A 12,745-nucleotide genomic window follows, 5' to 3' on the forward strand; every position below is an offset into this window, starting at 1 on the left:
AGAAACATAGGTCTCATTTTAAATACTTCCTTTATTAAGACATTTGTCCTACTCATAGGAAAAAATGAAAAGAATGAGAAACAATTATCTTGAAAACATGATTTTCTACTTTTAAAAATATTTTCTACTGCTGAAGTAACAAGTGTGAGAAATATACCTCTCAAACTCCTTACTTTTAGGAAAAGCTTAATTAAATTTATATAGAAATAATATATTTACAATGTGATATTCTGAAATGTTTATATTAGTTAATGTTCATAGAATCTTTTGCAATATAATAAAAATATGCAATAAATACTACAAAAAGGAAAAGCTGAGACATTAATAAATAAGAATCATGCCACAAAAAATTTGCTTATTATTCTCCACTGTTACACCTTTAAATCTGAAAATATGTAACTGCACATATTAATGTTAAATTCCATTTTATAGTTTATATTCCATATGGGAAGTATTTTAAATATCACATCTGAATGAAACAGAAACATTAAGATATATTTTTCTTCTAATTAAAATTAGAAAATTGAATTAAGGACTAATACCACATTAAAATTTCTACTTAATTTATCTATAGATTAGATAGATGAGGGATACTTATCAAAACTTTTTAATATAAGAATGTTAATTTACTGCGAAAGAGGTATATCATTATTAATATATTTAATTAATTAAATAAGGAACAGATTATTCAGTTCAAAAAGGGAAAACTTGCTACTACCAACCATGATTTTATAAAACATTTGACACAGAATATTTTTTAAAAGCTTCCAGAAATATAAGCAGAGAAGTAAATGCTGCTGTTTGTTTTTTAACTTCATCACTTGCCTTGCCAGCCTCATCCTGACAAATTCACAAAATGACAAATGTCCTTACCTTATGTTTCCTTTCAGTACTTGTCAAGATGCTCTTCTCTGAGGAACCCTTGTTGGTAGATCTGTTCTCTGATAGTTTTTCATTTGCTATTTTCAGTTTCTCCTGTAAATACTCAATTTCAGACTTCTGTGAGACCATTAAGGTTTCTAAGCTCGATAAAGATGGCTGTTGAGAAACCTATTTTAAAAAGTATGTTTGTATCTTACATTATTTACACATTCATGCAAATATTTATATATGTTACTACATTATATAAATCATAAGTATTCCAAGAAAGGATATTTCATTTCAAAAATAAACTGTAAACCTGCATTAGCTAAGCTTCTATCATCCTTATAGAACGGCATTTTCAATAAAATAACCAAGAGTCTGTGTAAATATTTTCATAAGTAATACTGTCATACAGATTTTCAGGAGAAAAAATTTCAAATTGTGCATGATATACACAACTCATCTACAAAATTATTTCAAATTAATGATTATACACATAGGTATTTCCTCAGTAAATGCTCAATGCAATACCACTGAATATAAACCTGAGAAAAGGAAACCAACAGCACTATAGGTCTAATTAGCTTTTAATGTATTATAATTTAGTAATAACTCAAAGAACTCTGATACTTTTTAAAGTCAGCAGAATTCACAGTATTCTCCTTTGAAATTTATTCCCATGCCAGATAAACTGTTAATGGTAAGCACCACATTTTAACAACAGAAATCACAGGAAAATTAAGTTTGTAAGAAACCTATTAATGAAAACTAGCATTCAACAAAATTGTACCACCATCTTAACTGAATATACTTGAGACCATTAAAATCCATGCATATACACTATTTCAAATTAACCACTCCATTTACAAAAAACAAAAACACTAGATCATAGTGAAACCAAGTTTTTGTTGATTTCCAGGAAAGAAAAGTCAGATTTATGATTCTAATATTATCAACATGGATCCAGTAGCCCTGAAAATAGTTTCATTTAAAATGTGGAGAGTCCCATCCTTCCTAAATGATATTCCTAATGATTATAAGCAAAATATGTATGTTTAACTTTTCTGAACTAACAATGAGAAATATTACCTTTCCCTGGTTTTGACTACTTTTTTCTTTTTTTAGGGGATAGGCAAATTTTTACTAATAGTAACCTGTAATTTTTATAAAGAGAAGGATCATCTCATTATACTATCATCATACTATTACAGTATACTATCATCATTCTATTACACTTTCCTCATATATAAGTCACCTGATTTGTTTCCCAATCTTTATTCTATCACAACACTAAATATTTTCCTCAGAATGTTGTTTATATTGTACTGTTACCACACTTACAATATTAAATACTGACTCTATTAGCTTGCATTGAACATCAAATTAAAATACCTTAAGCACTTTTCTTCCAAATTCTAAAGAAGTTTGACATATTCTTTTCTCCTCCTTTAACCACTGTATGGCTTTTATTTATTCTTTCCTCCTCTTTTGTAAACAGATTTATGATGCTTATAAATTTTTCCTTTGGGCTGCCAATCTGAACAATTTACAAAGGCTACCTATTCTTGTTCTGGTTTTGTTAAATAAAATTACAAAGACTATATTAATATCACATCATTTACCAAAGAAATTTTAAATAAATTGTTCAAAATCAAACAAAAATTTAGAAAAAAAAAGGAAAAATATAATTTTAGCTTATTGGTATATCCAATAAGCAATCCTCTGCTCTTTAATAAATGAGTTTTCCAAGTTATCATTGGGTTATAATGCAACAGATAAGAATATAAAAACATGAATATTTGGTCAAGAAGCTGCAATTCTAAATCATTAAAATATTTATGAAGATATTAAAAAGCCTCCAACAGTGGACATTACTACTATATTAATAAAAGATTTCTTATTTAGGCAGAATTCCTTTAAAATTCATCAGTAAACAATAACAGAACTTCAAAATTAAAACACTATTAAAGTAGTGATTAACTCCAGCTCACATAGGAGCCATAATGTAAATAAATAAGTAAAATGAGTTATGTTTAAATTATAGCTTTAAAATTCTTTTGACAGAGACACTTTGTATACATACTGAACATATACATATATACTTTACTTCCACAAGGAAACTTATGAATGCTCCCAGTTTTTCAAAAATGGAGTCTTCTTTCTCTCTCTCTCGTCTTTTATCACTTTTGCTAGAGATACATGCACATGAAGTATTTCACATTTCTCTTAATATAACCACTTTAAAAAGTATAAGTAAAATGAAACATCAAATCGCAGTCACCCTCATTTTGAGGGAATAAGGAGGGTATTTGTGGTAGTAGCTATTCAGCTCCAGCCAGTTGTTTTCACAGAGGAATGTGGCCCACTACTGCCAGATCTATTGATTTTTCAAAAGAATGGAGGAATTCAAATTTCTAAGAGAAATCTAATTTTAAAATATTGGCCAGACACAGTTTATGACTCTTGTATCTTGAGAACATGGTGGTGGGAGTATAAACTGCTACAAATTTCCTAGGGAAATTTTGAAATATGAATCAAAGAACATAATAATGTACCAAGCCTTGGACTTTGTTCTAATCATGCTGAGGGTTGATACAGAAAGATATCCATGATAAACTGTTAAGTGAGGAAGGCACAGGTTACAGAAGAATACAGCATACTGTATAGACATAAATTTCTCCAAACCCTGAATTTACAGCATTATTTCTGAATGGAGGTATTATATGTGAATTTTCTTCATACATATCTGAATTTCCTTAATTTTTTTACAATGAACATGTCACTAAATAGTTTTTAAAATGTAATTTTTTTCTGCAAATAAAAGGGATAAAAAGTTCAGTATAAAAATTTCAGTACAGATAGGAGAAATATAAATGAAAGCCTCTATCATATCATCTCTCAGAATTCACTAATGATAAGTTTGGGATATAGTTCCCATACTTTAAAGAGAAAAGGAAAACCATTTTAATTCTGACCTTTAACTTTTTTTTTATTACTAGCTTTATTTTTTATAACAGCTTTACATTTACAGAAAAACTGAGCAGATACTATAGAGACTTCTCCTACACCTCCCATCCCCACCCACCCAGTTTCCCCTATTATTAACAATTAAAATCAATATGGTACATTTGTTAAAATTAATGAACCAATTTTCATACACTATTTTTAACTGAGGTCCCTAGTTTATTCAACTTTCTATAGTTTTTAACTTAATGTTCTTTTCTGTTCCCAGATCCCACCCATGATACCACACTACATTTAGTTGTCATGTCAGCAACTCTTGGCTGGGACAGTTTCTCAGATTTTTCTTATTTTTGATGACATTGACAGTGTTGCGGAGTACTATTTAGGTATACTGTTTTGATAGGATGGCCCTCTACTGGAATTTGTCTATGTTTTCCTCATGATTAGACTGGGGTTATGAATTTTGGGGAGGAAGATCACAGAAGCCATCATATCATATCAAGGGCACACACTATCAACATGATTTGACTGCTGACACTGAACTTGATCACACTACCAAAGTAGTGTTTGTCAGGTTACTTGACTGTCAAGTTACTCTTTTGTCCCCCATTCAAACTATGCTCACTTAACCAGCTTTTTAAACATAATAATTACACATATAATTATTATAGGTATAATATATATCGTCATATATCCTTACTTATTCTTACCCTTTTTAAGCACTGCTTTACAGGCCTAGCAAGATCAAGATAATCAATCGCCTGTCTGTGGAAGGTCACTCCATCGATTGCCCTTAAAATCCTAGAATCTTTGAAAATTTAACTTTTCTTGCTAAGAATTATTAGTATTTTATAAATAAACTTTTTCCTCTAATGTCAAAAATCCTTGTGTACTTTTTAGTTTATAATCTTGGAAGATAATGGTATAATGCTAGACCATAGATAATCTGATAAGAAATGCTCAGTGGAGTGTGCATCCAAATGCCTCCAATTGGAACTAATCTCTTTAAATTAACTATTATTAATACATAACTTCTTTTTCACATTGATTCACAGAGGCAATTTTGATCAAAAACTCCTGTAAAAGCTATTAGAGTAGAAGGAGGGGGGAAGTGAAGCCTTGTGCCAATTACTTTAAAAACATTATATAAATTAAATATCTAGTCACGTTGCTTTAAATTCAAGCAACATTGTATGGCATTACTACAGTGGAGGCTGAGTGAATACTGCTTAATAAATAGAAATTTTTTCCACAACTATCACAATTACAAAGAATTATAAGCTAAATTGTTTTGTCCTGTTAATAAGTTCTAATTTAAAATACTAATTTATTTACTACTTCATTAAAATAATAATTAGCATTTAGTGAAAAGTGTTGAGTGCTTAGCTTTAGGTAAGCATTTCACATACATTATCTCACTTATTTAAGAAATTTACAAATTCCAAACCTGTCAACACATAATATAGCCTATTGCAAAACAAAAATACTTAAAAAGGACATGATAGGGCCTCCCTGGTGGCGCAGTGGTTGAGAGTCCGCCTGCCGATGCAGGGGATACGGGTTCGTGCCCCGATCTGGGAGGATCCCATATGCCGCGGAGCGGCTGGGCCCGTGAGCCATGGCCGCTGGGCCTGCGCATCCGGAGCCTGTGCTCCGCAACGGGAGAGGCCACAACAGTGAGAGGCCCGCATACCGCAAAAAGAAAAAAAAAAAAAAAGGACATGATACCTCAGCAAAAGAAATAGTTTCTCTCCAAGTAATATCTCACTGGAAATAAGTATAGGTTAAAACATATATGTGTGTTTAAAATCTGTAATATTTGTGTATATAAAATATTCAACCCTATGAATATATATATGAGAAACTGACATCCTGAATGACAGTTCTCTGAAAAGCAACTCAAATCCTTTTGGAAGAAGACAGAATATTTAAAAAGTGCATATATATATATATATATATATATATATATATATATATATATATATATATTTACCAATATACACATAATTTTCTTCTCATGAAATCCTGAATCTCTACAAAAGCTTACATTTCATTTAAAATTGATTTTAGAAATGCAGAAATATATCTATTGCCAATTTATACAACAGTTAGCTGACTCATCCATAACCTGAGAACAGATGACTTCAATAATAATCATATAGTCTTAAGATAATAAAGAAAAAAGAAAACTATTAAATCAACATGATATCATAAATCAAAATAGTCTTGTCACAAAAGTTCACAAATGGAATTAAGTGTACCAACTTAAACTTACACCTCCCTTTTAGAAAGACTATGAAATTGAGTAATAAATGTATCAACAAAGTCAGCTAGCACACTTTTAAAAAATATATAAATATTTGCATTTCTTCCATCCATTCACTTTTAACCCAAATATACTCAGATTACATTTAGAGATCACAAAATATAATGAAATTATTTACCACATTTAGGTAAACTTTAAAATGTCACCATTTCCTCTCATAAACACCAACCTAATAACAATACTGAAAAATTCAGTACTATAACATAGTCAAATTAAACTTTCCTTTAGTATCTAACACTTGTGTGGTAAAGCCAAATCAGGGCACAGCAAAATAAAAGGGGAAATTTTAATGTCATAAATTTATTTCCATACACCATATAAAGCTTTACACTGAATGGATTACAAATGGATGCTTTACTGGCTTAGAGTCACAACCAGTAGACAACAGTATCTTTGTTATGAAATTGAGAAACCAAAAGCTAATTATTTCTTCTATGACATGTAAATATCAGGCTGCACTGACAATAATTAGAAATATTTACATGTCACAGAACAGTGTTTAGAGTATTAACTGTGTAGTATACACACTGACTACAGATTCTAATACCAACAGTAAACTAATCCTGGACTTACTTAAAAATTAGGATAAAAAGACTAAGTGATTTTTCTATAGATTTGTTTTTTTACCTTAAAAAGCAAAATTAAACACAATCAGGTTTTTTCCAAAATATGTTATAAAGCCTCACAGTCTGCCAGATTTCTGAATATTTAAAGTATATCTGTTAATGGTATCCTAAAATGAATTTCTAGATTCAAGGAATGAAATGTGTAATCCATTACCTATTATAATGCATACTCTATGTTTTACAAACATTTGACACTTATGTCACCAGTAAAAAAATCAAAATTTGTGCACTAATGGTATAAGCAAGGGACTATGCTTGTTATGCATTATCATCTCTATACATTAAAACCTCAATCATACTCAAACAAATTCACTAAAGTGTGGTTTTCAATCTGCTAACTACGCATTCCATAATAGCCTGTAATTATTAAAAACTGACAAGAAAGCTACGCCACCTGTGTTTATGTGAAGCCAGGTAATGAAAAAAACAACAACGCTGTCATCACCTCTCAATTCCTGATTGCATTATCAAAACTGTAGCCGAGTTTGGCATCTGGGTGTGACCTTGTTAACTGCTAGGGTAATTAAATTTATTCTACTGGGAAAAAGGATGATAAATTATTAGCAAGAAGATTTTGTTCACATTTTATTAAATTGGCCTGTCAAAGGGTTGGCCAAATTATCAAGGGCCTCATTTATTGGAGGCCAGCCATATTGCCACATCTGTTACAATTATTTATAATTTCAGCAGTTGAAAACCAACTGAGTTAGGCATCCGCCATGTAAAGTAATTTACAAATTATCTGATGAGGGAGTGTTTTAGCTTCTCCCTCATTTCTAGCCAGCAGAAAGCCGCGCTGTAATTACAGAACACGATTAGGTTCTTTGGGGAACTTATCTTGCACTCATAGCCATAGTAAGATGCAGCAAGAACATATGGAGGAGCTTGTGCTTCTACTCCCTGAAGCTCGTGACCCGCCTGCCGCTGAGCCCTTGAGTTGAATTTGAATGAGAGTGCCATGGCTAATGTTCTACACATGCACCATTTATGCCACAAAACAAATCGGATCACTGTTAATTATGAAGCAGCTATAATCAGGCCTTCACATCTGTGTAATGTGAAGCGCAGTAGGCTGTATTCCAATAATGTATGACTACCTTTGTGTCGCAAATTGCGAGCCATATTGCCTCAGTAGTAGTTACTGAATTCAAAGTAACTCCTTTGATAAAAGCCCATCACATGGATATTTTTATCCAGCTTTACAAAAAGTAAAAATAAAAAAATAAAGAAAAAGCAAACCCAAAAGCCTTTCTTTATCAGCTATTGACCAGAACAGTTAAAGCATATGGCACAAGTTCATTAATGAACAACACAGAGCACTCTAATTTAATGAAACCACTTGAGCCATAAAAATCAGATTTAGTTAATTCCCTCTTTTCCATTTTTTCACATCTAGCCTAAACCTAGGATCTACTTAATATTACAAGTTATCAAGACACAAAATATATTTTTTACAAATTTATAAAAAATATTAAAAACTTGTGTTGTACTATGAATAACCTTTAAAAAGAAAGGCAAAAATACGTTTTTTTTATTTTACAAATTGAATTTCATCACAAATCTCATGTAAGAAAGAATAATTATTTCTTTTTTAGAAAGTGAATCCTAGCAGCTGTATTCTAACAAAAAAAATAGTCTTTCTTCCATGAGAAATCTTTCCATGGAAAGGCAGCTAAACAAGCTGCACCCAGATGGCAAACCAGCTACAGTTTAATTAATCCACTAAAAGCCATTCAAATTTCAGTAAGGGTAATGTAATTTTGAATAATAGTAGGGAAAAAAATCACTAAAACATTCTTAAGTTTTATTATAGCGGCAAGAGAAGTGCCACTATAGAGTAGTTAAAGCTGAGTTGTGGTTTCTATTATACGTGATACATTTCTAGATTTTAATATCTTGGGCTGTTTCATACTGCTTGGAACTTAAGGCAGCCTTAAAATATCAGAATATCCATTGGAAGCCTTTTTTTTTTGGAAGAAATAGTTTATTTTTCAAGCAGGGAAGTGGAGTTATATGATTATAACGAGTTTAAATGTTGTGGATATAATACACAAATAGCTTTAGGAAAGAAAAAAGTTTATAGTTAACCTATAAAAGACAAAGACTTCAAATTTTTCTTTTAAATAAAATAATTATTCATTTATCAAGGTTAAAAATGGTGTCATAATATAATTTTATTACTGTTTTCTCCCGAAGGTTGATTAAATACGAAACTGTCAGGAGATCATTCCCCATATACTTCTGTGGCCATGCCTACCTATACAAATAGATGAAATATATAAACTAGTTGCGTATAATTAAATCAAGCAATAAATTACAAAGCAGTTTTTACTTAAAATAATGCTGTAGAGTAAATCAACTTTTCAAAATGAGTTTACATATACAAATTAAAAATTAGTTAAGTGTGAAATAAGATGATGATAAGTATAATTTAAAATTACTTATGTATGACATTTGTCCTAAATAATTAAAAAATAATTTTGGTGCTGTAGCAGTAAGATACCTAGAGAAAGTATAAGACTGATATTCTTCCATGTTGAAAATGAGAAAAAAGTATAATTGAAACGATAAGAGAATAAAAATCATAAAAAGCAAACAAAAGTGAACCAATTATGAACTCTGGCATAATATTTCCCAACTACAGTATGACAAGGCTTAATAGCATTCTGAGTCTAAGTTAAGTTACTACAATCTGATCTCCTTTCTGCCAACTGAGAAATTAAAATAGTTTAGTTGATGCCTAGTAGCCACTATCAATACTACACTCCCTGATTGGCAAGAAATCAGAATTAACTAATACTGGTATTTTTTCTCCTTTGCTATGTTGGAAAATTATACATAATCAATTCAGCACTGTTAAAGAAATGACAACTATTCCACATCAAAACAAGATAATCCTTTGCAAAACTGATGCTTTAATGCTCCCCCTCCTACTTATTGGAATTGCTGTGTCACAGAATACTTGGATCACTTTGGGATAGGCTAAATGGGTATGGAACCAGGATATACACTTTTTCATATGTTCATTTAAAAAGCATTTATCGAAATCAAAGTATCAATCACTGGCAAAGAACAGTGAGGATAAAAGCATAAGACACCAACTTTTCTTGCTTTCAAGGAGCCCACACTTCAGAGGGGAGACAGACAAGGAAAACAATGAAGTTTAATACCTGCTAATGCACAAAAGAGGTGTACATCTCAATCTTAAGAAAAAAGGTTCAATTAAAAGTTATCAATAATAATCTTAGAACTGAGTCTAGAAGGTCTAGAAATCATTAATGAACTAGACAAACAATAAAATGTTAAAATATGTATGATAAATATGTAGAGTTTATTTCCTCTAGTATATATTTGAGGTCATGTACATAAATACATTTTTTAAAAAAATGCAAACTGATAGAACATTTGCAAAAAAAAAAAATCAAGTGAAAAGTGAAAGTGAAAAGTGAAAGTGAAAAGTGAAAGTGAAAAACCTCACTAGTTTCCAGAGATGAAAAACAAAAGAATGAATTAACAAGGCTATTTTTAGATGATAATAAAGCTTGCAAGGTTATAAAAAGTGGGCACTCTCATACACTGTGAGAAGATAATTTGGTATAATCTTTCTGGAATGTAGTTTAGTCTGCATGGTATATATTCAAAAGCCTGAGGTTCATAATCTTTGACACAGAGATTTTACTTTTAAGAATTCATTCTACAGAAACAAGTGATGAGAATAAAGATAGACAAATGAAAATATTCATCATAGTATAAAATCAGAGGAAATAGAAAAAATATATATTGAAATAAGTTAAATGCCCCACAGTAGGGAAATATTTAGGTTAAAAAAATGGTACATTCCTAATTAGACTATTAGGCAGTCATAAAAATGTTTTCAAACATTTAATCATATTATAATGAAACGGTAATTGTACAAGCAGGATACAAATTCATATACTGTCTGATTCCAATTACATAAAATATATTTTCTTCATTTACTTTGTATACCCTTTATACAAACACAGAGCCACATGCAGGGTCTAAGACCATGCCTCCCTTAGGTTTTCTTCCACCATCATTTGGGGCTGAAGGAAAGGCCACACATTGGGGCTAAGACCTAATTTCCATAGATCTCTTCACCTCAATCTACAGATGTCAATAAGGAACCTTAGGCAAAGCCCTCTCTATCCCCAAATACACTGCCTGCCACCACTATCTGCCTTGAATTCACTAAACTAACCTCATTATGCATTTTATCCTGATTTATGTGAGTCACCATAAAAGCCCTAACTCTTGTGTCAATGGGAGTTTCTCTTGGAATTGTCATACTCTCATGCTAGTTATGAATTATTTTAAAAAAGAAAAAAGTAAAAACCAAAAAGTGAAGCAGTAAGAAGCTTGCAGACTTAAAGTCAAACTGACCAGGCAGATTTGAGAAAACCCAAAATATAGCTGAAGAGTCTACTACCACTCCTCTATTCTCTATCTCACCTTTTACAATTAGACTCTCACTCTCTCCTCCATGTCCACTCACCTCTTTCATATTCCCCATCATGCTGTATCTTTGTACTATATTCTGAGTAATTTTGTCATCTTAATAGTCCAATTTTCTAATTCTTTCTTTAGCTCAATAACGCATTGTATGAAGGCCCTATTATTACCAAAACCAGATAAAGATAGTACAAAAAGTTATATAACAGACCAATTTCAGTCATACATAGAGATTTAAAAAACAAATATCAGTAAGATGAATAAAGCAATATATAAAAGGCTAGAAGTGTCCCAGGTATCAAAAGATAAAACATTTGATAAAATTTATCACCATTTATGATATTAGTTTATCAGACTCCTTAATCTGATAAAAGGGTATCCATAAGAAAATTATGGCTAACATCATAGTCCATAGTGAAATAGTCCCTTTAAAATTAGGAACAAGGCAAGGGCACCCACTCAAACCACTTCTATTGAACTTTTATATGGTAAAATATACAAAGATCAGTATAACAAATTAGGATTTTTAAGGAAGAAACAAAACTGCCATCATCACATACTGTTTGCATAGAAAACCCAGAGGGTCTAAAAAAAACTTAGAATTATTAAGAGATTATTAGGGTAGCTGGAAATAAGATAAACATTTAAAAATCATTTGCACTGCTATATACAAGAAACAGAAAACCTAATAAAAATGCAAGTATCTAAAACAGCAACAAAAATGTAAGCTACTCAGAATCTAATAAAAGACATTACATATTACATATCTAATAAAGAGATATAAGACCTCTATGGAGGTCTTATACAAACTACAAAACTTTATAAAAACTACAAAAACTTGTAAAACTACAAAAATTTATTTAAATACATTAAGGAAGACCTAACTTGAAGAAGACAGCATATGCAGGAATAGAAACATTTAAAATGACAAAAATATCCATTCTCCTCAAATTAATCTTCACGAGATTTTTCAGGGAACTTGATAGCTGGTTATAACACTATACTAAAGAGCAAAGGATCAATAATATCCAAAACACTGTTGAAGAATAATATGGTAAAGAGACCTGTTGTATCAGTTATCAAGACTCATTATAAAGCTAAAATAATAAATACAGTGTTGTTATTTCAGAGATTTTTAAAAAATCACCCAATGCAAATGGACCCACTTAAATATGAACCCATATATACATGCAATAATAAATGTCAGAGATGGCACTGTAGATCACTGAGAAATGGAGTGATTATTAGCACCGTGCATAGTACTGAAACGGATATCCAGATTTTTAAAAAATTAAACTGAATTATCTTCTTCACCACAACAAATATCAGTACCACATAGATTAAAGACTCATATGTGGAAGTCAAAACTATAAGGCTTTAGATGAAAATCTAGGAAAATATCTTTATGAGTTTAAGATAAAGTAAGGTTTATTAAACAAGATACAATAAGCACCAAAGTTGAGAAGAAAATACAGAAATTCAATGACATTAAAAT

General features: G+C 30.8%; 1 protein-coding gene across 5 annotated transcripts in view; it reads right to left on the reverse strand.

Moving 5' to 3' along the window:
* CNTLN (centlein) overlaps positions 1-12,745 on the reverse strand; it is a 361,905-nt gene that overhangs the window by 162,526 nt on the left and 186,634 nt on the right. For 4 of the 5 annotated variants that reach the window (XM_060102081.1, XM_060102084.1, XM_060102080.1 and 1 more), the window contains exon 9: positions 874-1,050. In XM_060102081.1, coding sequence (XP_059958064.1) covers positions 874-1,050 — 177 coding nt within the window. The remainder of the gene's footprint in view (positions 1-873; positions 1,051-12,745) is intronic. The other variant, XM_060102083.1, reaches the window with a different exon arrangement.

The sequence above is a fragment of the Mesoplodon densirostris genome, chromosome 6, assembly GCF_025265405.1.
Source record: "Mesoplodon densirostris isolate mMesDen1 chromosome 6, mMesDen1 primary haplotype, whole genome shotgun sequence".
NCBI lineage: Eukaryota > Metazoa > Chordata > Mammalia > Artiodactyla > Ziphiidae > Mesoplodon > Mesoplodon densirostris.